At 30.7% G+C, this 24,884-nt stretch overlaps 3 protein-coding genes across 6 annotated transcripts; 1 reads left to right on the top strand and 2 right to left on the bottom strand.

The window, feature by feature from the left end:
• The first annotated feature begins 657 nt into the window (after nt 1-657).
• Nucleotides 658-1,734, top strand: LOC126676692 (NDR1/HIN1-like protein 1). The gene has a single exon (XM_050370955.2). It carries the CDS (start codon nt 887-889, stop codon nt 1,499-1,501), a length of 615 nt encoding a protein of 204 aa, XP_050226912.1. The 5' UTR covers nt 658-886; the 3' UTR covers nt 1,502-1,734.
• Nucleotides 1,735-11,459: 9,725 nt separating this feature from the next.
• Nucleotides 11,460-17,392, bottom strand: LOC126662784 (chaperone protein dnaJ A6, chloroplastic-like). 2 transcript variants are annotated; one of them, XM_050356375.1, is made up of 8 exons: nt 17,232-17,392; nt 16,731-16,907; nt 15,581-15,722; nt 15,381-15,438; nt 14,062-14,104; nt 12,754-12,802; nt 12,566-12,646; nt 11,460-12,466 (listed from the first exon to the last, which is right to left on the bottom strand). In XM_050356375.1, the coding sequence occupies exons 2-8, from the start codon at nt 16,835-16,837 to the stop codon at nt 11,612-11,614; spliced, it is 1,335 nt and encodes a 444-aa protein (XP_050212332.1). In that variant the 5' UTR covers nt 16,838-16,907; nt 17,232-17,392; the 3' UTR covers nt 11,460-11,611. The 2 variants fall into 2 exon arrangements, with proteins under 2 accessions (XP_050212332.1, XP_050212331.1); XM_050356374.1 differs by having other exon boundaries at nt 16,731-16,870.
• A 2,191-nt stretch (nt 17,393-19,583) lies between these two features.
• Nucleotides 19,584-24,214, bottom strand: LOC126665217 (alpha-dioxygenase 2). Of its 3 annotated transcripts, none has more exons than XM_050357940.2 (7): nt 24,078-24,214; nt 23,457-23,717; nt 21,451-21,725; nt 20,617-21,180; nt 20,343-20,545; nt 20,037-20,280; nt 19,584-19,953 (listed from the first exon to the last, which is right to left on the bottom strand). In XM_050357940.2, the coding sequence occupies exons 1-7, from the start codon at nt 24,204-24,206 to the stop codon at nt 19,731-19,733; spliced, it is 1,899 nt and encodes a 632-aa protein (XP_050213897.1). In that variant the 5' UTR covers nt 24,207-24,214; the 3' UTR covers nt 19,584-19,730. The 3 variants fall into 3 exon arrangements, with proteins under 3 accessions (XP_050213897.1, XP_050213898.1, XP_050213899.1); XM_050357941.2 differs by having other exon boundaries at nt 21,454-21,725; XM_050357942.2 differs by lacking the exon at nt 23,457-23,717 and having other exon boundaries at nt 24,078-24,213.
• Between the last annotated feature and the right edge of the window lie 670 nt (nt 24,215-24,884).

Here is a 24,884-nt window from a genome sequence, read left to right as displayed (position 1 = left end):
ATATTTTTAACATTTGGTCGCAATCGATAAAAGACGTGAAAGTTTAGATATACAATGGCAATAAACTTTCTAAATTAAAACATAATATTTCAAACTAAAAGGTATTCTTGCAATTGATAAAGAGAGTAAAAAACTGAATTTAAAATGCGAGTCTGTTTAAATATTTTCTATATTACATAAACTTAAGAAACAGTATACTTATTTCTTTAATCTAGATATTTATATAAGCAAATTAGTGTTTGAACTTGATTGATTTTTATACATTTTACATCATAATGTAAGAATGATTAATTAATTACTACTGAAATAGTTAATTAATGTGTTTAGTGAAAAAAATAAAATAACCTGGCGTGGCACGACTGAGGCTGTGGGAATTTTCCGTTGCCTTGGTATTTTCTTGGAAGAATTGTGTTCATAAATTAATTACTACTTTCTTGGTATTAAAGGAAAAGAAGCTCATCTTACCTTACAATTAATGTCCCTTAACAGCAACTAAATAGCGACCGGTCAACCGCATTAAACTAAATCAAATTAAAACGTTGCAAGATCCCTAATTACAATATTTGGAGTAAGAAACTACGTACGCATAAAGTAAAAGTGCTCCCTAACTGCAACCCAAAATTTACATTTTGATTGAAGCGAAGGCCATCATTCAAGATAAGGTTTTAACCCCAAAATAAACCCATATGCCTCCATTTCCCACCACCCAAAAATTGCATTTTTATATACCTACTTTTAAAACTATACTACTTGAATACATAATTATGCTAACACATGAATACATAAAAAAGGGAAAATTTACTAGCTCCAAAATTCTAACTTATCATCACTTCACTTATTATATATGTGATTACATTGCCACATCTATAAACTAGAGAGAAACATCATGTGCGAGAAAAAGTGCGACCACCACGACGATAAGAAGGAAGTGTACCGGAGAATATTGTGGGGGGTTATCGGTATTATTGTGATAATCCTGGTGGTAATCTTCCTTGTATGGGTGATTCTCCAGCCTCAGAAGCCTAAATTCATCCTCCAGGATGCTACTGTCAATGCCTTGAGTTTTTCGACCGGAACTAATTTGCTGACTTCAAATCTTCAGCTAACTCTATCTACTAAAAATCCCAACGAGAGGATTGGGATTTACTACGAAAAGCTTGATATCTACGGATCCTATCGGAACCAACAGATAACCCTCGCCACTCAGTTGCCTAGGAGTTACGAGGGCCATAAAGATATCACTGTTTGGTCCCCTTTCCTTTATGGCAACTCTGTGCCTGTGTCCCCTTATCTAGGTTCTGCTCTGAGCCAGGACCTCAATGCGGGTGCAGTTCTCGTCAATATCAAGGTGGATGGCACCCTCAAATGGAAGGTTGGCTCCTGGATCTCTCGAAGGTATCGTATCAACGTCAATTGTCCTGCTTACATCACTTTTGGCCATGGCGTAGGGATCAAGTATCAGTTTGTTTTGGATTGCTCTGTCGAAGTTGCTCCCAGCTAGCTACCCACTGGTAATTGATTTTGCAAGTTACCATATTAATTTTTCTCTATTTACAAGTTGATTGTCGAACTTTAATACGTTCCAAAGTGGTTACGTATTATGCTTTTAGTGACTTTGCTAGGTTTTTTAATGATATTTGGCTAAATATCTTGGCATCGTAAACGTTGCATTAATAGCGTGGCACGATCGTTGCGTTAAATAATTGTTTCTAATTGACAACTTATTTTTATCAACTTCCTAATTGACAACTTTTTTTTTGTTAATTTTATATTCTAATAACTGCTTCTTTTGAGCAGAAAATTGTTTGGTCACTTTCTTATTAATCACAATGAAAGATTTGTTTCTTAGAAAATAGCATAGACAATGATAAAGAAAGAAAATGGGATTTGTTTTTGACAGGAAAGAGGTTGAAGTGTAGGGCCTTGTTCATGATTTGGACAATTAAATTCTTATCTCTATTGTTTTTATCTTTTCTGTTTTATCTGTTTCATCAATTAATCAGACCACCATAAATAAGAATTGAAGGTAATAAGGTTTTGTGGTTACAGAAGTGTACATTTTTAATAAAACGATCACCAGCATTTAGTTTGTAATATTTTAATAATTCAACTAATATTTTAAAATAAAAAGTTATCTGCTCATTTCAAACCGGTTTTTGTTTATATTGGGAGGATATTCGCTCGTTTCAAATTGATTTTTACTTATATGAAAAGACCTTGTTTATTTTTTTATTTTTTTTTATTGTAATTATTGTGAACGGCCAGAATTAATAGGTAAAGTCTAATATTTTTTTTTTTTTTTGATCGTGTAAAGTCTAATATTTATTAATAATATTTTAGTAAATTATTTTGATATTTATTATAATTTACATTTCATTTCTTCTATCAGAAATTATATAATATAGTTCTTTATTTATGTTTTTATTAATACTTTAAATTTTTCATTTATTTTTTATGTTAATCAACTTATAAGTCAATAGTTTTAATTTTAAAATTGTATTTTATTTTACTACTTAAATTTATTTTTAATATAATTTTAAGTAAAATATTATATTTTTATGAGATTTAATGACTTAATAAATTTAATTTTTTATTTTTATTTATTCATATTTTCAATTTTTTTAACAATGAAGTTTTTAGTATTTTGTTTTCAATTTTTAAAAGTAAGAAAAGTTAAAGAATTAAGATAAAAATCAATAAAAATAGAAAAAATAAATTGAATTCATTAAACTAATTAGATCTCATAAAATATATTTAAATTTAAGGACTAAATTAAAATTTCATTATTTAATTAAGTTATATTACATAGTTCACTAACAGAAAAATTGGACGAAATGACTAAATATTAACATAATAAAAATATGCGACAATATGATTTAAGTGTTAAATAATAATGATAAAACTTTTACTACGTCATATATATATTAGAAGTGCCTGAGATAGTATTCTATCATCTTTATCTTATAAGTTTTTATTAACTTCATAAATTTCTTGATATTATCAAATTAACAATTTTTTTATCAAAGGTAGAATTATAATAGGATAGGTGTTAGCAAGGGTTAGCAGAATTATTCATTTTTTAAACAGCCCACTGGCTGTCAAAGAGAAGGTCGAACCCCGCCCTCTGGATATATATAGTGAGAGTAGGTCCCTGGGCTAACCTCACCTCACCTGTAAATTAACAATTAAAACTTTGCTTAAATTTGAAAAGACATGCACTTATAGATATACATATTGCTGAAGCATTCTCAGAACCCATAAATTTGATAATTTATCACTCAAAATTTGGTGGGTTGGGTGAATCGATTTGTGTCATGATGAAATAAAAAATGACGTTAAAGGAACACTATGCGATACCTAATACTTCCTCCCTAAAAAGTTCTTTTATATATTAAAAGTCTTATTATATCTTTTAAATGTAATGTTTTCTATTATTAATTTGTTTTATTTCAATAATAAACAAATTATAACATGTGTAATACAAACAATAAATTTCCTGATTAAAGGGAGGAACAAGATATTTATTTATACATTTATATTGTGATAACTATTTATCTTTTAGTTTAGGTTCAAAATAATATTATTTTTATGACTTTTAAAAATTCAATTGTTTCTTCCCTCGTATTTGATCACATCTATTGTTTTCCTCTTTTGTCATTTATGTCCTCTATTTTCTTTTGGCTTAACCCCATAAAAATCCCCCTCCTTTCAATCCCCCTTCGTTTGCACCCTCACCTTTCAAATTTTTTTTATTTTACCCAAATTATCACCTTTCATTTTCAATTGCACCCTAAAAATATTAAATTGAGCTTTTGTCATTAAAAAAAGTTGAAATCGATATTTTATATTTTAATTCATGTTCTAAATAGTCCTTAATGTTTAAATTTCAACAACAAAACCATATTTAATGATATTTTAAATTGATTTATATTTTATATAAAAAAATTTAACTTTCAAAATTTTAGCAAATATGGTTTTATTGTTGAAATTTAAACATTAAGAACTATTTAGAATATGGATTAAAATATAAATTATCGATTTGAACTTTTTTATAGTGAAAAAGAGCTAATTTAATATTTTTAGGGTGCAATTGAAAATGAAAGGTGGAAATTTGGATAAAATTGAAGATTTTGAAAGGTGAGGGTGCAAATGAAGGGGGAGTGAAAGGTGAGGGGTTTTTCAGGGGATTAGCCTTTTCTTTTTAATACTTCTAACGATTTTATATACTTTTTCAAAAAAAAAAATATTGAACTTAATTTTTAACAATCACATCCTTTGACCAAGAGGAAAATAATAAAATTGATCAAATTTCAAAAAAAAAATTGATTTTCTTAAAAATTATATGAGTAATATTTCAGATAGAGGTAAACAATAATTATCTCATATACTAATTAAATGGGTAATTTTATGGTATAATTTATTTTTTCGATAATTAGGGAGTGAGAATGAGACTCGAACACGAAACCTCTTAACAAGATGTATGTGGCTATTACCACTGTACTACAAGAGCACCAGTAGTTTTATGGTATAATTGATTCTAAAAGTTCCTAAGTTTTTTTAAATCATCTCAATTTGGCCTTGGTATTTTGATTTATTTATATTGATAAACTAAATTTCAACTTTATTTGAGTAAGAAGGATTTTTAATCATGAACCCCATAAATTAGTTCACCTTTTGTTGTTAGGTGAAACGCAGGTTATAAACTACATAGGCGAAATCATGAAAGCAATGTTTTGTTAAGGAGTAATGTGTAAGTAATAATATTAGGATTGAATAAAATAGAACTCATAATGCACCTTTCATTCTACTTTAACAAAAGGTAAATTAATTTTCTAAAACGGGATGATTTACCTCTGCCACCTTTACTTGCCTCGCCAAATTGCTAATATTTGAAGTGGGTGGCTACCTACTATATATGTACTCTAACCTAACAGAAAAAAAAAATTATACGTTTGAAAATTATTTAATAAAAGAATTATTAATTTTTTATATTATTTTCTAGACGAATTGTCTAATAGTCACTCGATCCTTGACTTTCGGCTCTCAGTCCATAAACTCTTTGAGTTTCTATTTCGGTCAGTAAACTCCATAAGTTTTAATTTGGAGGCCATTATACTTCTTCCATCCATATTTTAGTTAATACTATTAAATATTGCTAACATGATATTTTTTGAAAAAAAATCACACACAATCAGCTTCACATCACCTGATATTTTATTAAAATATAGTAAAAATCAAAAACACAAAATACTTTTAAAACACGAAATCTAGAAATCCTAGCCACCATTTCTACATGTCGTTGCCGCTACCCAAATTGCCGCCGCCGCCGTTTGAATCCACCTAGTGTCGTTGTCATTCCCCTGAAATCATCGACAACAACCACTACTAAAAAACAACGTTTTAACGACCGATTTTACGACAAACTCAATGTTCAACACTAAATTCTTTGCAGACCAGTGATAGATTCCGTCGTTAAAGGAGGCGCGAATATAGCGCCAACATTTGGCGACAGATCCGTCTCAAAATATGGGGCCACACATGACGCTAATATTTTCCTAGAATAATTAGTGATGGATATACAAATATATCGCTAATTAGCGCTATCTCGCTAATTAGTGACAGACTAGATGATCTGCCGCTTGTTAACTACTTCATTGATGGCGTGCAACAACGAATAGAAACGACTTGTGCGTGACCAGCAGTGACAGTTTCTTCCATAAACTTTCCACATGTAACCACTAAGTCTTCAACTGGGAACCAGGTCAAACTCGGCCTTTCACCATAAACATATCGCCGAATGCAACAGCCTCTCGAGCAACGACGTGTAATAGCGAACGAAAATGACATGTGTGTGACCATCAAGCGTCAAAAATACCTCCATCCAACCAGCAACAACAACAAGCTCAAACTGGGTGGTGACGCCAGGTTCAAGTGGCGATGGTAGCTACCTGGATGGCCGTGGCGGCACATAGAGGTGGTGGTTTTAGTTTCCAGCTTTTTAGTTTATTTTGGATGTTTAGATTTTAAGATTTTTTTTAATGATGTGTTGGGTGATGTGTAACTGATTGTGTGTGTATTATTATTTTTATTTTTTAAAAATGCCAAGTACATACTGTTTAACGGTGTATAATTAAAAGTTTATTATACTAAAAGGAAACTGATAATAAACTAAACAAAAATATTTTTATTAAATGTTTACTGTTGAGAAAAATTATCTAAAACTTAAATGTAATCTACAAAATTTATAATGTCCGAATTAAAATTACAAGCAAACGGCCGAAAGCAAACTGATAAATCAAAAGTAAAGAATTTTTTTGAAAACCATATTTCAATAATAATTTTAATAAAAGCATAATTTTTTGAAAAGTTAAACAATACTTTTACAATAACATCGATCAACTTGTAGTATTTAAAATATTTTACTACATATAATACGGGTATTTATTTAAAAAAAAAACCTTTTTATGAGACATGAATGTAAAGAAAATTGAGGAAATTACACCATTAAACAAAAAAATAATTATAATTATAAAAGTTGGTGTAACCTTTTTTCATTTACAAAAATACCGAGTTGATTTAAAAATATTTACAAAAAATTGAATAACTAAAAAATAGTTACCAAAATACGGTATATATACTATTGTTATAATTCCATATAGTAAATTACAGTGCGTAATGTATATAAACTAAAAGTATATAACACTATACCAAGAGTGTACACATCAAAACGTATCAAAATTTTATTAGTAATAAATAAAAATTATACTAACATTATACCACATCGTATACTAATAAATAAACTAACAATATATTAAAATTATACATATGGAGATATATATAAAAAATATTATCAATATACCGAAAAGTATATTGAAATGATGAAAACCGAATTTTAAAACAAATATAATGAACCGAGTAGTTAGCGAATCCAAGGACTCGCCCAAAGCTGACAACGTCCGAGTCTCAGAGCTCTCGCCGTGGCTAAAGACTACTTAAGAGAATTCGCCCGAATCTCTAGCAAGGCCATGTCCATAGGATTCGATAAGATCCAAAACCATGTTCAAAACGCGTCGTCAAAGGACCTGATCACACGAAAACTGAATAAAGATTCTAGAAAGCCAGATCTTCCGGAATCACTTTCTTTCTTAGAAACATATTTCTATCTGATAAAAGATACTCCTAAATAGGACTCTTATTGAATAAGGAGTCCTTTTCTTATTCAGATTTATACAACAAAATAGGAATCATGTTCACATTCAAACTCTAATAGGTATTCACCACGCTCACTATAAAGACATCATGAGATATGTCTACAAACACAATTACATTGAATACAGAAAAATACGTGCTTGAACTCAACTATTGTTTGATTGACCATCTACCCTGTTTTGCAGATTTAATCATCAATCAAAAAGCCTGACTCTATTATAAAATTATACAAACGTTAAACCAAATATTATTTTCAAATTCTCTGGTTCATAAATTTTAAATATACTGAAATTATATAACAATATACATACCTTATTTTTGTAAATATTTTTTATTTTTTTAATATTTTTATAAATATTTTTAAATTAACTCAATATTTTTATAAATAAAAAAATCAACACCTATTTTTATAAATGTTTTTAAAATTTTAAGTAAATTGTGAGAGTCTCAAGAAAATTCAATTGGAATTTTTACACATATACTTAATTTATTATAAGTATTAGCATATATACACTTTTCAAATTCTTAGCTTTACATGAATACTCTTTTTATATTGACTGCACTCATTCCACCATATGTATATACTTTTTACTGTTACAATTCATCGTATAATTAAAATATAGATATTGTATTGCATATGAATTTTATATTAATATTTTTATGTCTTTTATATTGATTAAAACACAACACTAATATGTCAAGATCTAGAAAATAATTAGCATACCTCTTACTAGTGACCTGTCCTCTATATTAGATATACAAATGTACTCTATCTTTATTTATTCTTGGCCTAATTACTTAAAAAAACCCATCTTATAATATTTTTTCGTTTATATCCCGACGCAGGAAAAAAATTCATTTGTACTCTTTTTTTTGATTTTTCGTTTTCAACTCTACCCTAAAACACTAAATTGAACTTTTTTTCTTTGAAAAAAAGTTTAAAATAGTCCTTCATTTTTTAACCTATATTCTAATTAGACTTTAATGTTATTATTAATACAAAAATACCTTTTTCTTTATAAAATTAAAATTATAATAATTATTAAATTTATATTATCTATAAATAATTTTTAAACACAAAACCGTAAAATTATATAATTTTTTTTATAAAAAAACTATCGAATTCTCCATCCGAAGGAGGAGGAAGGAGGAGCAGATCGCTCCTCCTTACTGTCAAGGAGGAGCGATCTGCTCCTCCTTGCTGTCAAGGAGGAGCAGATCACTCCTCCTCCCAGCGATCTGCTCCTCCTTGCTGTCAATGAGGAGCAGATCGCTCCTCCTTCCATGAAGGAGGAGCAGATCTGTGCTCCTCCTCCATGGAGGAAGAGCGGGTCGCTCCTCCTTTCGAGGGACCCGGAAAAAATTAAAAAAAAAATTTGTAAAAAAATCCATAGCGGTGTATAAATTGAAAGAGTACGATAGTTTGTCGGAAATGTTTTTAATTTATTTAGTTTTTTAATAAAAATTTAAATATAATTGTTTTGTTGGATTTATTTAAACATTTTTAAAGTTGCAGGACTTATTCGTATTTTTCAAACAGAAAAAAGATGATATAATCTTTCTATTTAATTATTTTTAATGTTTTCATCCTTTAATTAAATAAATTATCAAAAAATAAAATTTTGGGGTACAGTTGAAAACGAAAAATCAAAAAAAGGGTACAAATGAATTTTTTTCTAGGTCGGGGTATAAACGAAAAAATATTACAAGGTGGGATTTTTTTAAGTAATTAGGCCTTTATTCTTTACCCATTAAAGACTTACTTTTTGTCCATTTATGTTTTTAACCATTTATTTATCGTGTACAAATTGTTATTATAAACCAATTAAAATTGTTTGTACCAGTCTAAATTTAAATATTCAGATTTATATACATAATAAAAAAATATAAGATATATAACATTTATCTACATAATATTAACGTAAGAAAATACTTTTTTAAATTATTCTTAATAAAATAAATATTTTAATTTTTTTGTATAATTATATTATTATAAATATTGTTAAATAAATTATTTTAATATTTTTTCTGTTTAATTTTATTTAACTTTATAACATCCAATAACTACATAAGCTATAAAATATATTAAATTATTGTATTTATAAATTGAAGACAAATTTAATTACTATATAAATTGAACTTATATTTTTTATTTTTATTTTCTGTTATTAGATTAACCTTTTAATGTTATATTTTTATTGTTTTTTTTTTACTCAAAATGGAGTTTAAAAAATAACTAAAATGACATAAATGCAAATGGTGATTTAATATTTATCTTTTATTTTTCCTTTCACGTTTACACTATTATTTTTTATCCTCGACTAATTATTTTTTTTTTAAAAGAGGAAATATTATGATTTAATTGTCCAAAATTTCTTATCAACATCTAAATTTCACAAGTGTTAATATTTCTACGTAAAATGTTTTGATGTTCATATAATTTCAGTCGTGTCTTGGTTGCTACATAGTTACTCTTTAGGTGTTCGGTAGTTATTTTTTAATTGCTTTTTTTGGTTGTTTATTAGTTGCTTGGTTGCCCATTGGTTATTTTGCGGTTGCTCATTAGTTGCTTGAGTTTTTATTTACAGATTTTTTATAAATTGTGAAACTTCGGTAAAATGTCATATTCTTCGCTCATCAAAACTCATTCATGTCAAAATCCTAAATAATATTATATCATGAACCATCATACAAGTCTCAAATTGTTTGGTCTACTATTAATTTTAATAACAAGAGAAAAGATATATTTATCAACAAAAACTCCACAACCCAACATCTTTAAGTAAAACAACAAATTAAAGTTAAAGTGATCCATCTTATTAAACTAAAAAGAAAGAAAGTAAAAGACGATTTAAACCAAAACCGCTACATAAATATTGTCCAATAAAATTTCATATATTTAAAATCGTACATTAGAACTATAAATCAATTAATATTGATATTAATAAATTCTAAGTGTATTTTAATAATTTTATATTAATTAACACTATTTTTATCTTTATAGGAAAAAGTAGCTATTTTTTCTATCTTTATGGAATAGAGGGAGTACTAAAATTTGACCTAAGAATAAACCAAAAATATAAAATGACAAGTGTTTCATTATAACATATAAGTGTCTAAAAATAAAAATTTGTGCTTAAATAATGAGAATTAATGTCTACAAATAAAGACAAGTGTTTATAGAAAAAAAAGTCTAAATTATTTTAGAATTATGAAAATCCTGCAAATAAAATGAATTATGCTAATTCTTTTTAATTATTATAGCTATAATATAATACTAAAATAAAATAAAAAGAAAACTACATGTAATTTCTAGATGAGCATTAATTATAAAATTTATGATATATTTTAGATGTTAGATTGCTTGATAGAATCAAAATATAAAATGAATTGAATTTGAATAATAAAAATGTTCTGGTCCATTTCCATTAAAAAGAGAAGGTTTAGTGATGATTACAATGGTTATTAGAAAGAAAATAAAAAAGAATGCATAAAATATCGTAAATTTGAAAAGAACAATTAAGAATTATGTCCGCGTGTAAACCAAATTTTAATGAGTATTTTGCAAAAATTAACATAAAAGGCATATAACATGTAATATCCGCAATTCAATTTTGGATGATCTGTGTGGATAGCCGATTAAAGAAGGTGTCTGATATGGCAACAAATAAGCTTGCTTAGTAACTTGTACTAATAATACACAACAGTCACCGTTTGAATTGATGGATTCTAAACGATAAATTTTAAACAATCCATGGATTTGGAAAAAATCTATCGTTTGCTTAGAAAAAAATTAATAGAATCCATGGATTTATAAATTCCCTCATTTTCTACAATCCATCATTTTTTAGGGTTTTGATTTCCCATCTACTAGGTGGGAAAGTCCAAATCCACCATTTTTTATAGATGATGGATTGTTATACTATTTATTATTTTCCATAAATAATATTAAAAATCCATTGATTTTATATTCAATCCAAACGATGGAATTTTAAAATTTATGGATTTAAATTCCATTGATTTGAAATCCATCGATTTTGCTAAAATCCATGGATTTTAAAAATCCTCAATCCAAACGGTGCCACAGTCAAATCACAAATGATATCCGACAAAATAAACATTCATTATATTCTCAAAAAAAAATCATTATACTATCATATCCTGCATGAGATGGAAGTTATTTCTTAAAAAAAAAACAGTACATAACATTTTTAAACAAATCACCATATTTAAATGAGTTGGTAAGAATATTGGAACGAAATAGTAGAGGCTATAAGATATATAAGTTGCAAAATTCTATTGATTATGTAACAAGAGAAATGCAGCAGAAAAGTTAATGTCTAGCCAAAAGAATAATTAATTAAGCAAGCTGAGAATAAAAAAGTAGCAGTTGAAGTTTAATTTATGCTGTTATCTTGCTGGCTGTTTTACCTTTGCTTAGATCGGAAAGCTCCTCAATCAGCTTTCTTTCTTGGGTGTTCAACCGTTTAGGAATTTCAACTTGAACGCGAACTAATTGATCTCCTCGCATGTTGCTTTTGTTTAGAACAGGGACTCCTTTCTTTGCCATTACAAGTGTGGTGTTGGGCTGGGTTCCTGCAGGAATCTTCAGATCGACCATTCCATCCACCGTTGGGACCTTAATCCTCGTCCCCAAAATTGCATCTATGTACGACACTTTGCACGTGTACAAGATGTTGGTATCATCCCGTTTTAGGATAGGATCTGGGATCACATCAATGATCACAAACAGGTCACCAGCCGACCCACCTCTCCTTCCAGCATTCCCTTCGGATCGCACCCTCAAACGACTTCCAGAGTCCACGCCAGCCGGCACTTTCAGACTGATACGCTTCGTCCTTCTTACTCTTCCATCCCCAGAACATGCGTTGCAAGGAGTAAATGTTTCTCCAGTTCCACCGCATGAAGAACAGCTCATTACCTGTTGGAACACGCCTAACGGAGTCCTTGCTGATGAGACAACCTGCCCTTGTCCACCGCACGTGCTGCATTTGGATGCCTTTGTCCCAGCTTTCGCCCCCGAACCATCACAAGTTGCGCATGTCTCAAGTCTGGATATCTCAATCTCTTTTTCAATTCCAAAAACTGCTTCTTTAAATGTTAAAACAAGATTGTAGTATTCATCCTGCCCATCTACTGCTCTACTCCGAGAACCTCTGCCTCCCATGCCCATGCCACCCATCCCTCCCATGCCCTCAAACAGCGACTCAAACAAATCAAAAGGATTGCTAAAATCCTGGTATTCACATGAGAAGAGAAAATCAATAGATTAAGATCTAAAAGCCATGGTCTTGTTGATCATCTGTTTCAAAAGCAAAAAAAAAGACAAACTTACCCCCATGCCCATACCAGCACCTTTGAGTCCCGCCTCGCCATACTTGTCATACAAAGATCGTTTCTCATCATCTGATAAAACCTGCAGGAAAAATATATTGTTGCATCAATCATACAGATGGTGGCCATCAAAATTAGCATGGTTCAGATTCTTCACTAAACAGGATTACCATAAAAATATATTTTTACCTCGTATGCATTACTAATTTCTTTAAACTTCTCTTCAGCCCCAGCCTCTCTGCACCAAGAATCAAATATATTTCAAATAACACAACTAAAACCGTTCAACAATATACAAACCTTAAAAGGCACGCCTTCTGTAAAAATTAAAGATGATAGTAATACCACCAACCATCATAGAAGGATTGCAATAAGTAGTACTCTTAATCAATGCAACTCAATTTGTAGTGCAACATATTGAACTCTCTGGTCTAAGTAAATTTAGGGTCATGGAAGTTTCCTCTGAATTATTTGTCAAGTTCTTTAGTGCCTTTAACCTGTCTTTTAACATAGCTTAAACAGCTGAAGCACTTTTCAGTTTCTTGAACAGATCATAAGCCATGTCCAAATATCCTATTTGTCTTACCTCCTTAGCATAACAGCAGATTTCTACAGTTTTTAATTCAGTCCAACGATCCTACTCCAAGTCCATTTGCCTTTGAGTAAGCTAAGTTTTCCTCATATAAAAAATCACAAACAACTGGGAAAATTTCAGGCTGCTTGCTGGTTAGAGAGAAGGGAAGGGCGGGCATCTAAGTGGTGAACCGTGAAAGTGAGCAAGACCAAATTGCAAAGGCTTGCAATTATCACATTCATCTAAATCCAATATCATCGTCATCAAATTAATCTAAAAGAGTCTTATTCTAAATATAAAACATATAATACCAACTGTAAGTAAGAAATAAATAAAACTAGGCCAAAGGCATAAAAAAATCCCCTTTAAATTTTTAGAAAGAGCACATAAGCCCTTTTAGTTATTTCTTTGCCACTTGGGCCATCAACATTTTTAAATGGTGCAAAAATACGCTTTTAAGTTTTTCAAAAAGAGCACATAAGCCCTTTTTCGTTTATGTCTTTGCTACTTAGCCCCTCAACGTTTTTGGTTATTTTTGTGGGTTTTTTCAAGCGTAGGGGTTTACTTGCACTATTTAAAACGCCAAGGGCCCAAATGGCAAAAAAAAAATAACTAAAAGAACTTATGTGCTCTTTCTAAAAGAACTTGTAGGGTTTATTTGTACCTTCTAACATAGAACTACTTCCTAAATAAGTATGAAATTTATAATTATTTGCTAATTAATAGAAACAAATTAACATAATTCTTAAGCTAAAAGATAGGAACTTTGTTGTTACAACTGTTTTATTACAGCTGTCCACAATAGCCTACACCTAGCCTACATCAAATTCTAGCAGAAAAGCACAATTTAACAGGCTAAGAAAAGAAACAAGTATAATAGAGGCGACAAAGGGAGGGCCATGCTCATATAAAAGCTAACTTACTTGTTTACATCTGGATGATAACTCCTAGCAAGCTTCCGATATGCTGCAAACCAATAAGTAAAAAAAGAGTTAATAAAGAAGAATCATCTCACGGCCCGTTCAGCCATGCAGTTGTCATGCCAAGCTAAATGAATCATTCATTTAAAATCCACAAAGGCACCATATATGTCTTATAGGAATGAGGAACAAAGAGATCAGAATTCTCCAATATAAATGGCTTAAAATCCCAGCAAAGACTTCCTACTTAAAGTTCTATATTTTATTTTTATAGATGAAAGATATCCTAATCAAACTAGATGTCTGGTTACTGTAACAACGTCACTCTAAGTAATGAAGTAATTGGCCAAACAGTTGTCATCTAATATTGATATAGATCCTATTCAAAATGCTAGAGATTGTCCAATAGCTCCAATTAGTACCTAATTGTCAAGCTCATTAAGAGATGTTCTAGAATTCTACATAAGTTAACAGATTAAAGGGTGTAAGATCAAGCACAAACTGTTTTGTAATCATTCATTTTTAAGTGTACAGTACTAAAATCATTCTTCTCAGATCGAAGAAGGTTTTGTTTATTTGCTATCATGTAATTCAATTTTAATCTTCCTAGTACCATTCTTCCATCTAACAGATCCCTCAAATCAGAAACTTGAAACGCCAACATAATCTGGTGCAGCAGCAGCAGCACAATGTCACCTACCCGTGCTCTGTACACAAATAGACATTTCTAGCTACCGTATTAGCAGGTCTTTCCTTAATTTGTTTTTCAATTGCCAATATTTCTGGCTTTAAGAACATTTGAAACAAACCATTTGATATTTTTCTTGAATTATTTAATGCTCAAGAAATTTGTGGAATTCATAAGATAAATTCAAGGTTGCTGAACAAAAAATGAGGCCAAAAAGATTATTTATTATTGGCATTTTTAGGTGAAAGAAGATTACTAGGGGATTCAAAGATCAATTCTATCTTATACATGTGTTATATAATAAAATCATTTTCCTATCTACTCTACGGTTTTCAGCAGATGGGCACTCTTCCTAGGTATGTTCTTGCTGAAATCCCTAACATGATTTGAGCTTAGAGAGAGAGAGAAAGAGAGAGAGACTAGGGATACTTGTTTATTCTTTATATAGAAAATATTGTTTCTTCTCTCAAATTTATTTCTGTTTGATATACATAAACTCTAAAATGGTAGAGCTAGGAGAAATATGAAACTATTTGTGCATTGACTATATTAAAACTGTAGGCTTCACACAAAAGAAAATATCAAAGACACAATTAATTTACATTGACCAACATATGATAGTAGTTCGACATACCGCTTTTAATTTCAGATTTACTTGCAGTTTTTGACACCCCAAGCACAGAATAGTAATCCTGTAAGTCGGAAAACATGATTTAGGATCTCAACAACGAAATCAAGCATGCATTAACAAAGTAAAGATATGAAGCAAATAAGTCAGACAGCTGATACTGCTTTTATAATTGTGAAGCCTGAGAAAAAGTTTTTTAAACTCACAGCATCTGCTCGAACTATAAATCGTGATCCCTTGCGACGGTATGATTTTTGAGAAGGCCCAGCATTAAATAATATTGGGAAGGAATCCCGAGAAAATAGGCTCGAACTCGGGGCCGACAAACAGCTTGTCTTGCTATTAAGGCTGCACAAATAAATTTTATATGCACTGAGTTTGATTCACTCCAAATTACAATTGAAAATTGTTCATAGTATTCTATGATGTGAATCAGAAAAATGCTCATTTTCGGGGGCAAAAATCTGTTGAAAGATGCATATAGCTTTCAGATATATGAACTAAGAATAGAAGACCTGAACAAAATGAATCATCTAGAAACCCATATTTTAATCAACAAGCAGGAACACTAGCCATTAATTTCAATATTTTAAACATAAATTCTGATTTGTAGTTATTAAATGAACTAGAAAAGAGAACTAAGAAACATCATTGTCCTTCAACGTTCCATAAATGTATTTTTTAATAGAGTATGTCAAAAGAATGTGTTGTCCACAACCTAAGATCTGAACATTCACAACCATTGCTTTGGATCAAACAATATTTTCATCTGGAAATGGGCCACTTGCTGCATATAAAGGAAAGGTGAGCAGTAGGGATACAGCAAGTCCAAATATACTATCTCTTCAATAGGTGCTAATATCATATATATAAACTTTTTACATCTATGTCTCAAAAAGAATCAAATGTGTGAACACCGACACTTAGCTCACAGCTTATTGTAGGACCAAATGATAGAATGCATTAACATACAGAGGAAGATAGCTTGTTGCAACAAGGCAATAAGAAACAAGTATAGAAGAGGTGATGAAATTCAATTTCTTTCGTTCAGATTAATTCAACTATTAAAAGATGTCAACAATATAGTTATCCCACAAAAGAAATATTCTCTTTCTATCCCAAATTGATAGGTATTAGGTAGCATTTTCATTTTTCTTGTGGTATATTTCATAATGAACTCATTGTGTATATATAAACTAAATTTCTTAAGACTTGTCCTAAACTGCATCTCAATTTGGACGGTGGGAGTATTAACTACCAACAACAAAACAATAGTGGATATCATTCTTCAAGTTCTTTTCTATGCCTATCAATTTGGGATAGAAAATTTACAAGAAAAGAGAAGGAGGAGGTTACCCATAATGAGAGGCGACTATCCTATTGTGGATATAGGATCTAAGCACGAACTGAGGTCGAATGCCCCACTGAGCAACTGATGTATTTCCACACGGTAGAATGGCCATCCAATAGATTTTCAGAAATGAAAATCAGACAGCCTAAAAACAAACATAAACAAGCTCTTCTTCAAACTGCCTGTAAAGCTCAAGAAAACCTTAAAACAACTATTACACATCCAAAATTCAGTTACAACCAAAGTTCCTCAAGAAAGGAACAAAAAAAGAAGAGTAATTTATGGGTTAAAATTCAGCAAATTTAACCATTAAAAAAACCCTCTTCTTTATTTATTCAATTTTGGCATTGAACAAGTGAGAAGAAGTTGGCGTTGCTTCTGAAAGCCAAAACAAAAAATGGAAAGAGCTGCAAAAAGACTTGCAAAATGAAATTAAAGTGAAAATTGAAGCAATTCCCAACAACTATGTATGCATATTTACAGGACCGAGCACCAGAGAAACGAACCTGGTTGCTGAGTCCGATGCTGAAGAGAGAAAAAGGAAACAAAGGTCGGGTCAGGTCAGGTGGGCGGATTGTGGAAGACGAGAGGCTAATACTTAGCACAAAACGGCCGCTTTCTCCTACAATTATTAACTAGCCTTGGTGTGGTGATTTATCACATATAAAAATCACTAGAGTTTTCTTTTATATATAGATTTTATTTTATTTTATTTAAACCAATTTTATGAAAATATTAATAAATAATTTATATTTATTGAGAACTCAAATAATTTAAATGACTTTTGTTAATAAAAAAAATTATATTTAAATAATTAAATAAGTAATCTAAATAAATTAAAATATATGGAAATAAATATAGTTTTTAAAATTTAAAAATTTATTGGTGAAAACACGACTTATATAGTTTAACAAGATTAAGCCAACCGAAGCCTATCTCAAAACTCGTCCTGAAATAAACAGACGACATGTATCAGCATGAACGAATTTGTAAAGGATTTGCCAGCCTAAAGACAAATACGCATAGGTGTCGTCCGATAAAGATAATGAACAGATCATTCAAGGGGTCAACCAAATAATTAAGAAGACCGATTCCTAGAGAGAATCTCGATAAAAGATTGAATCCAGAGTCAACTACTCTCTCCGTCCCATTCTAATTGAGAAAATTTCAATTGCACATTATTTAAGAAATTTTAGTAACATTACTTTTATATCCTCAAATTACATTAAATGCATCACAACTTTTTAAAATATACTTTATAAATGCATTAATTGAAGAGGATAAAAAGAGAAAAGTAGTATGAAAAGTACTACCTCCGTTCTTTTTTAGTTGTCCATTTAGCCAATATTGCACATACCAAGATAGTGTTTCTTTTGTCTTAATATATAAAAAAAAAATACTAATATAGCCCTATTAGTTAATAAATGCCTTTTAAATTAAAACGTAGAGTCATTTATTAGGGATGGGTAAACTTTGAAGATAAGTAGCTAATATCACATGAGATTTCTAAATGGACAATTATTTGTAGATAATTTTTTTTTGCTAAATGGACAATTAAAAAAGAACGGAAGGAGTACTTTATAAATAGTAATTGTCAATTAGAATGAGACACCTAAAATAAAAAAATATATTCAATTAGAATGGAACGGAGAGAGTACGATACTAGAATATAAAGATAAGATCTTCAAAATCTATTGAAGGTACCCTCTTAAATGAGGGTAAAGACTAAAATAAAAAGACATTCATATTTAGAATTTCTCCCTAAATACAGAAAAAAGTATAAAAAGAGAGAGAGATTTTTAGGTAGACTCAGTTTACCATGTCATCTGTGGACTAACCTATCACATTATGACACGTCATTAAAATAATGGCACTATCGTAATTTTGTTTATTACTTATTTACACTTTTGAATAGGAATATTACGATAGTGCCATTATTTTAATGACGTGTCATAATATAATAGATTTAGTGTATGGATGACGTGGTAGACTGAGTCTATCTAAAAATTTCTCCAAAAGAGAATATTACGCTACAAAGTAGGAATCTCTTTCCTACTTCGAAATATATTCGTGAATCTCTTTTCTTATAGGATTCAATCATGCCAATATTTCATTACTATAAAAGCAGATGACGTAATGATGGTGCCTTTAATGACTAATTATTCAAAAATTATCAACCTTTAATATATTTTTTCAATTGCACCCGACATAAAAAAAGGCCGATTATACCATATTTTGTATGTTTGACTTTAAAATATACCTTAAATCATCTAATTTACCTCTTTTTTATTGGATAACATTTAAAAAAAATCTTTATATTTAGCATATATTTTAAATTTTCACTAATGTTATAAATACAAAAAAAAATCTCCACAAATTTTAAAAAATAATCATTAAAACACTTCTGAATCTGCCACTGTCTTACTCGGACCCACCACCGCCTTTTGTCAAACCCTTGTCGTCAAACTCGTCACCCTCTTCCATGGACTGCTCGTCCTCCATGGAAGGAGTACGAGACCTCCAAAGAGTATAAGAAGACGGCAGGTCCAAAAAAATACGGTGGTGGATTTGAAAGCATTGACATGTCAGTTTTTGATTTATTAATTTTTAAAAAAAAAATTATTATAAATATGATTAAAATTTTACTTATAATTTATTTGAATATTTTTAAAAGTTAAAAAACTTGTTTGAATTTGTCCAAATAGAAAAGAATATGATTTTGTTCTTATAATTAGTTGTATTGAATGTTTTCATCCTTATACTAATAAAATTGATTAAAATATTCAATTTAGGATACAATTAAAAGTCATACATACGAAATAGGGTATAATTGAGCATTTTTTTACGTCGAGGTGCAATTGAAAAAAATTCAAAAGTTGATGGTTTTTGCGTTATTCGAGATACTTGGATACATCCGTATATATAGTAGTCTTCAAATTTCATTTAGCATAACTCAAACATCTGAGCTAACAACTGCAAAACGGCTGTGATATAAATGATTTAGATTAAGCAGGTCTAAGGTATAAAGGAATATAGTTTTTGGGATCTGGATCTGAATCCCAAACAGCGAACGCACTTGAACATCTCATCCATTTCTGGGCCATGCCGGGAAAATGGCGGTCCATCACATCTTTGAAGCTCTCTGTGTCGTTAACCCATTGTAGCCCCTTGTCTGTGTACGTTTGGGAGTTGAAATTGGTGGTGAAGAAACGGTCAGCCTCGAGTCTCCTGAATATCGGTGAGTGTGAAGTAGTTTAGATGAATGTACGTAATGCAAGTGTATTTGATAGTTGGATTGAGTTAGTTGGTACCTGGATGCAATGAGTAGAAATATAAAGAAAGCGGTCTCACTGATGGCAAAGCCTTTGATTTTCTTTTCTGCATGGAGACCAATCAGCAAATCCAGCTTTTCGACATCATTTCCATATACTTGACGAAGAGCTTCTATGGCTTGTTGGTCATCTGTTAAATCTTCCCATTTGGTGATAGGAATCATGAGCAAGTTCCTTCGGAATTCGTTGTACCGACCCACTCCTCTCTCCCGGTCTCTGTAGACTAATCAAAACAGAGAATATTATGAGGATGAATTGATTATGAGAAGTGAATTCCATACTTACTTTCCAAGGCAGCCATATCGACAGGATCCGGTCTGTCTTCTCCATCGATGTCATGAGGAACGAGGTTTCTCATCCAAGAAGGGTAGTTCCATAAGGCGATAGCTCCACATGCTTGATGTCCCATCGATACTAACATTTGCTCAAATCCGATTTCGGACAATCTTTTCTCCCCTTCTTTTCCAGCCATTTCCTCCATAGCCACCCTACAAGACAATTAGTTAGGGGCTCAAACAAAAGAAGATGAAACGGAACAAGAAATTAGAAAGAGAAGTACTCCTGTGGGACTTGGGTTTGGAGGTCTTTCAGGATGAGTTTATCAGGTAAAAGAGAATGCATTCTGTAGACGCTCGTAAACTCTTCCGTCAATGAATAAGGCACTCCGTGATCTCTCGGCTTTCTAAGACCCACGAGTCCACTGAACGTAGGTCCACAAAAGTGCCCAAACAAATCCTTTACTTTCTTCCCAAGAAATCCATACCAGTTGATCCTCATTCCTGCAAGCAGAGTATTCGTTTTTAGGAGCTCTACAGTCCAATCAATGGTATGAATTTTGGCTATCACAGCAGAAGTCACCAATCTCGCGTGGCGATACAGCTTTTCGTCGTCAAATTCTTGATAATGTTCCTGAAGCATGTCACATACAGCATTGTGCTCTTTGACAAATAAGGCTTGTAAAAGGGAAAACCCCGCCCAGCAATTCCTGACATCTCCAGAAATAGGAATGCCTTTGTGATTATGTTGAAGAAGCCCATCTTTTCCAATCTTTAACTTCCCATCTTTAAATGTCCTCACTCTTCTCATTCCATCTTCATTGTTCCCATATACTACACTCCCGTCCCTGCATCATATACATACAGGGGCACACAGCCAGAAAATATTGTTAGAGGGCGAACTTTAAAGGTGAAAACTCTAATCAACGAATTCTTCATATCAACCAAAGCGGAACTCTGAAACACAATATTCTTTTTAAAGAAATTTGCGTGTCTGATCAATTCCGACCAGGACAGTCGCACAGACCTGCTCGTGAGTGGCTCCGCCACTATATACATCAGGAGTACTACATCATACTCTAATTAAACATCAATTATTATTATGATGATGTAATTACCACCACGGAGTTCTTGTATTCAGACATCCAGTGTTGACATGTGGTCCATCTGTTCCAACTTTCTTTGTCTTATAAAATTTGAAGGATTTTAATGGACACTGGTCATCCGGTGCTCTAATTTCGACCTGTTGCGTATCCTCCATATGGTCAATCCAGTCATGAACCATGAATTGGATCCATGAGCAGGCTATCATGTTGAATTGCTTCCCATTGTCTATAAACTTCTTCCTTGTTAAAAGCTTGTTTGCCACCACTGTTGGGTGAGGATCTAACAACTGCATGCCCAAAACAAGCATAGTAACAAATTCTAATAATATTTTGAGGAAAAAAACAACAATTCTAATAATACCGAATAATATTAGTTTATTAATAAACCATCAATGAGTTATAACTCAAATGTTATAAGAGTTTTTGTTAAAAAAAAAAAATGTTATAAGAGTTTAGTATAAAAAAAAACTAACTAAAAAAATTCTCTCTTTTATGGTTCAAATTACAATTTTAATAATTCAACTAATTATTGTTGATGTGAATATTAAAATCACTTTTAGTTTCAACATTCCAAGTCAGCATTAATTGATCGGTGATTTGAATTATAAAAAAATAAAAATTACATTTGAAAATTCTAAATATTAATAGTTCATATTTAAATTACAAAAACTTTATAGTTTATAGTTTATTTTCATTTAAGTTTATATATTATCATTATTCTTAAAGTCCAAATAATAAATTTACCTTTTTAACCTCAATTTACTAGGTAAACTTTTTATAGATGTTTGCTAAAAACTTTGTCTTAAAATAATTCTATAAATATGTAGATACAGAGGTTAATAAAAAATAAAAGAATCTTTTTTCTTATTTTAACCCGACTTGCAATTCAAAGATATTAATCAAAATGAAATGATGATAGAATTGATGAATGTACAATATTTAGATACAATTGAAAAAATTAGAAAGAAAATTGTTAGAATCAAACATTATAAAAAAAATGGTGAAAAAACATTCAAACTTTTACTATTTGTTGCAATTTAATACAAACTTTTAAAATTTTATGATAATAGACAAACTCTATTTTTTCCATTGCAATAGTAGCTTAATTGTCTAATTGAAAATCAAGACTATATATATAACTAATCAATGCTACACTCACTAGTAACGAACAACAGGAATCGCATACAAAAATTTACAATAAGTATGTCAATCCACCGGTGAAGATAAAGGCACATCCTGAGAAAGAAACTCTAAAAACATACTCGACGAAGGGCCATAAAAGTGCTTTAATTTTAAGGCGCATTAATCAGGCTAACAAGTTTGGCCAGCAATTTAGCTATTATTATAACTGAAAAATACAGTTTGGCTATTATCATAAAAGTTTAAAAATTTAGATAAAATTGCAACAAGTCGTGGAGGTTTGGATTTGTTTCACCATTAAGTCAACATTATATAGAAAGGTTTTATTTTGGTGAAACACATCTTAAGACCCATGTATTTTCATATTTTTGTTTATCTGTTTTTTTTTTAAAAAAAAATTATCTTTATCTAGTCCTTGTGGCTTGTACTTAATTTATTTTAAATTTCTAAGTCCTTTTTTGGATGATAAAGGCGTTTGTACTACACTCGCCGTGAAACGCGCGTTTGGCCGAATTTGAAGATAAATAAATATTTAAAAGTACAAGGACTAGATAAACAAAAATTCGGAAGTACAAATATCAAATAAAACGAAAATTTAAATATATAGAGACCGATTGAATTAAAAAAACTTAAGTTGTTAACTCAAATTCACTTAATCATTTTTTTCACGTAATAACAGTAATGGCATCTGAACACATATGTGATAATCTGTCGAAAAATTCACAAATACGCGGACCTAATGAATACAAAACTTTGAAGGAGAAGCAGATAAACAAAAAGATGAAATTACAGGGACATAAAGATGGGTTGGCCTTTCATTTTTTGGATGATAAAGAACATAAAAGGACGATTGATTTAAAAGAAGAATAGAAAATTACCCAGTAAGGGGAAGTTGAAGGAGGCATGTTGCGACCAAAAAAAGTTCCTTGGCTGCCAATGGTGTGATGGGAGGGGTGATTAAATTTGCCGTCGGCCGTTCGATAAGAAAATTGTTGGATGTCATATTTGTGACCATCCACTCCTCCAACATGTAAAAGATTGTAGCGTTGATGTAGATGCCTTCTAATACCCAAATATATTACTCCCACTATTACTGGTAGCCTCGGCCATAATCCTAGCTTGTCCACCAAATGTATACCCTACCATAACATTTACTCTTAGTTTTATTTCCGGTAACCGTACTTTTTCATTTTTGCAATTTGGATACCAAGCTTCAAAACGTAACTAATTATAGTATACTTTTAGACAAATATCTACAAAATAGTGTCAATTTATACCTACGTGACAGCCGGTTTGTGCTTTAATTTCCTTACGTAGCTACACATCAATCATACAAACCGGGGACATCTAACACCATTTTACCAAGTCATTTTTCATGTTCTCCCAAATTTGAAATTTCATATTAAAACCCGAGCGCCATATAGGCATAAACTGGCGGAATTTTATTAATAAATTGCCGGAATTAAGAAAAAGATATGAATTAAGAAAAAGATACTCACATAGAACAAGATGGTGTCAAAGAGAGTGAATTTAGAGACAATATTCTGGAGTTGAGGATGAACAAAAGAAAAAGAGACGAAAGAGAAAGCCATGGACGAGGTTTTAGTGAGAATAAAGCATGACAACATGACAAACCATTTTGCTTTGCTTTACATATATATCAAACATTCTGTTGTTCATGTACTTTAATTACTTTAATATTAAATCCCTATGCTTTTTGTTTTTAAAGATCTAGTACCTGGACTTTCCTTTTCAATTAAATCAGGTCCTTCTGTAACAAAAGTTGTTCATGCACCAATAATATTAAAATTGTACTTTAATTCTTATATTTCTCATTTTTTTTTATTAATTTCTTTTATCTAATAAGATTCTATTAACTAAAATACTTCATTGTTTCACTTGTAATCTCTTATTATTTATTCATAATAAATATTTAGACTATATTCTTAAATTAATGTTCAATAAATAATGCATATACTCATTATTTTATGGGATATTTAAATTTAAATATTACTCCGAATAGTCCTGACAAATGATGATTGAGACGAGATTCCGCACTTTTGAACCACGAAACGCTTGGTTTCCATTTCGGTTCTGAAAACATATCTTGAGGGCGCCCTAAAGCACTCATGGTATCATTATGAATATATAAATCAAAACTGTGAAAGCCTAAAAATATACATACCCAGTTGAGATGTGATATGATTGCATCGCGATGCCGCAGGACACGATCTAATAGATCGTTGTATCGAGTAGTTGGATCATAGTCTCTTACCATAAAATTCTTAAACATATTAAATTAAATA

The sequence above is a fragment of the Mercurialis annua genome, linkage group LG1-X (assembly GCF_937616625.2).
Source record: "Mercurialis annua linkage group LG1-X, ddMerAnnu1.2, whole genome shotgun sequence".
Taxonomy (NCBI): Eukaryota; Viridiplantae; Streptophyta; class Magnoliopsida; order Malpighiales; family Euphorbiaceae; genus Mercurialis; species Mercurialis annua.
This window is presented reverse-complemented; position numbering and strand designations above follow the sequence as displayed.

Excerpts from the sequence above, each read along its gene's own strand:
- LOC126676692 (XM_050370955.2), top strand. The coding sequence starts at position 887 with ATGTGCGAGAAAAAGTGCGACCACCACGACGATAAGAAGGAAGTGTAC.
- LOC126662784 (XM_050356375.1), bottom strand. The coding sequence starts at position 16,837 with ATGGCCATTCTACCGTGTGGAAATACATCAGTTGCTCAGTGGGGCATT. Across the intron at positions 15,439-15,580 it reads TTATAGTTCGAGCAGATGCT|GATTACTATTCTGTGCTTGG; the intron begins GTGAGTTTAAAA and ends TCCGACTTACAG. Across the intron at positions 12,647-12,753 it reads AAATTAGTAATGCATACGAG|GTTTTATCAGATGATGAGAA; the intron begins GTAAAAATATAT and ends TTTTTCCTGCAG.
- LOC126665217 (XM_050357940.2), bottom strand. The coding sequence starts at position 24,206 with ATGTTGTCATGCTTTATTCTCACTAAAACCTCGTCCATGGCTTTCTCT. Across the intron at positions 21,181-21,450 it reads AATACAAGAACTCCGTGGTG|GGACGGGAGTGTAGTATATG; the intron begins GTAATTACATCA and ends TATATGATGCAG. Across the intron at positions 20,546-20,616 it reads CAAACCCAAGTCCCACAGGA|GGTGGCTATGGAGGAAATGG; the intron begins GTACTTCTCTTT and ends ATTGTCTTGTAG.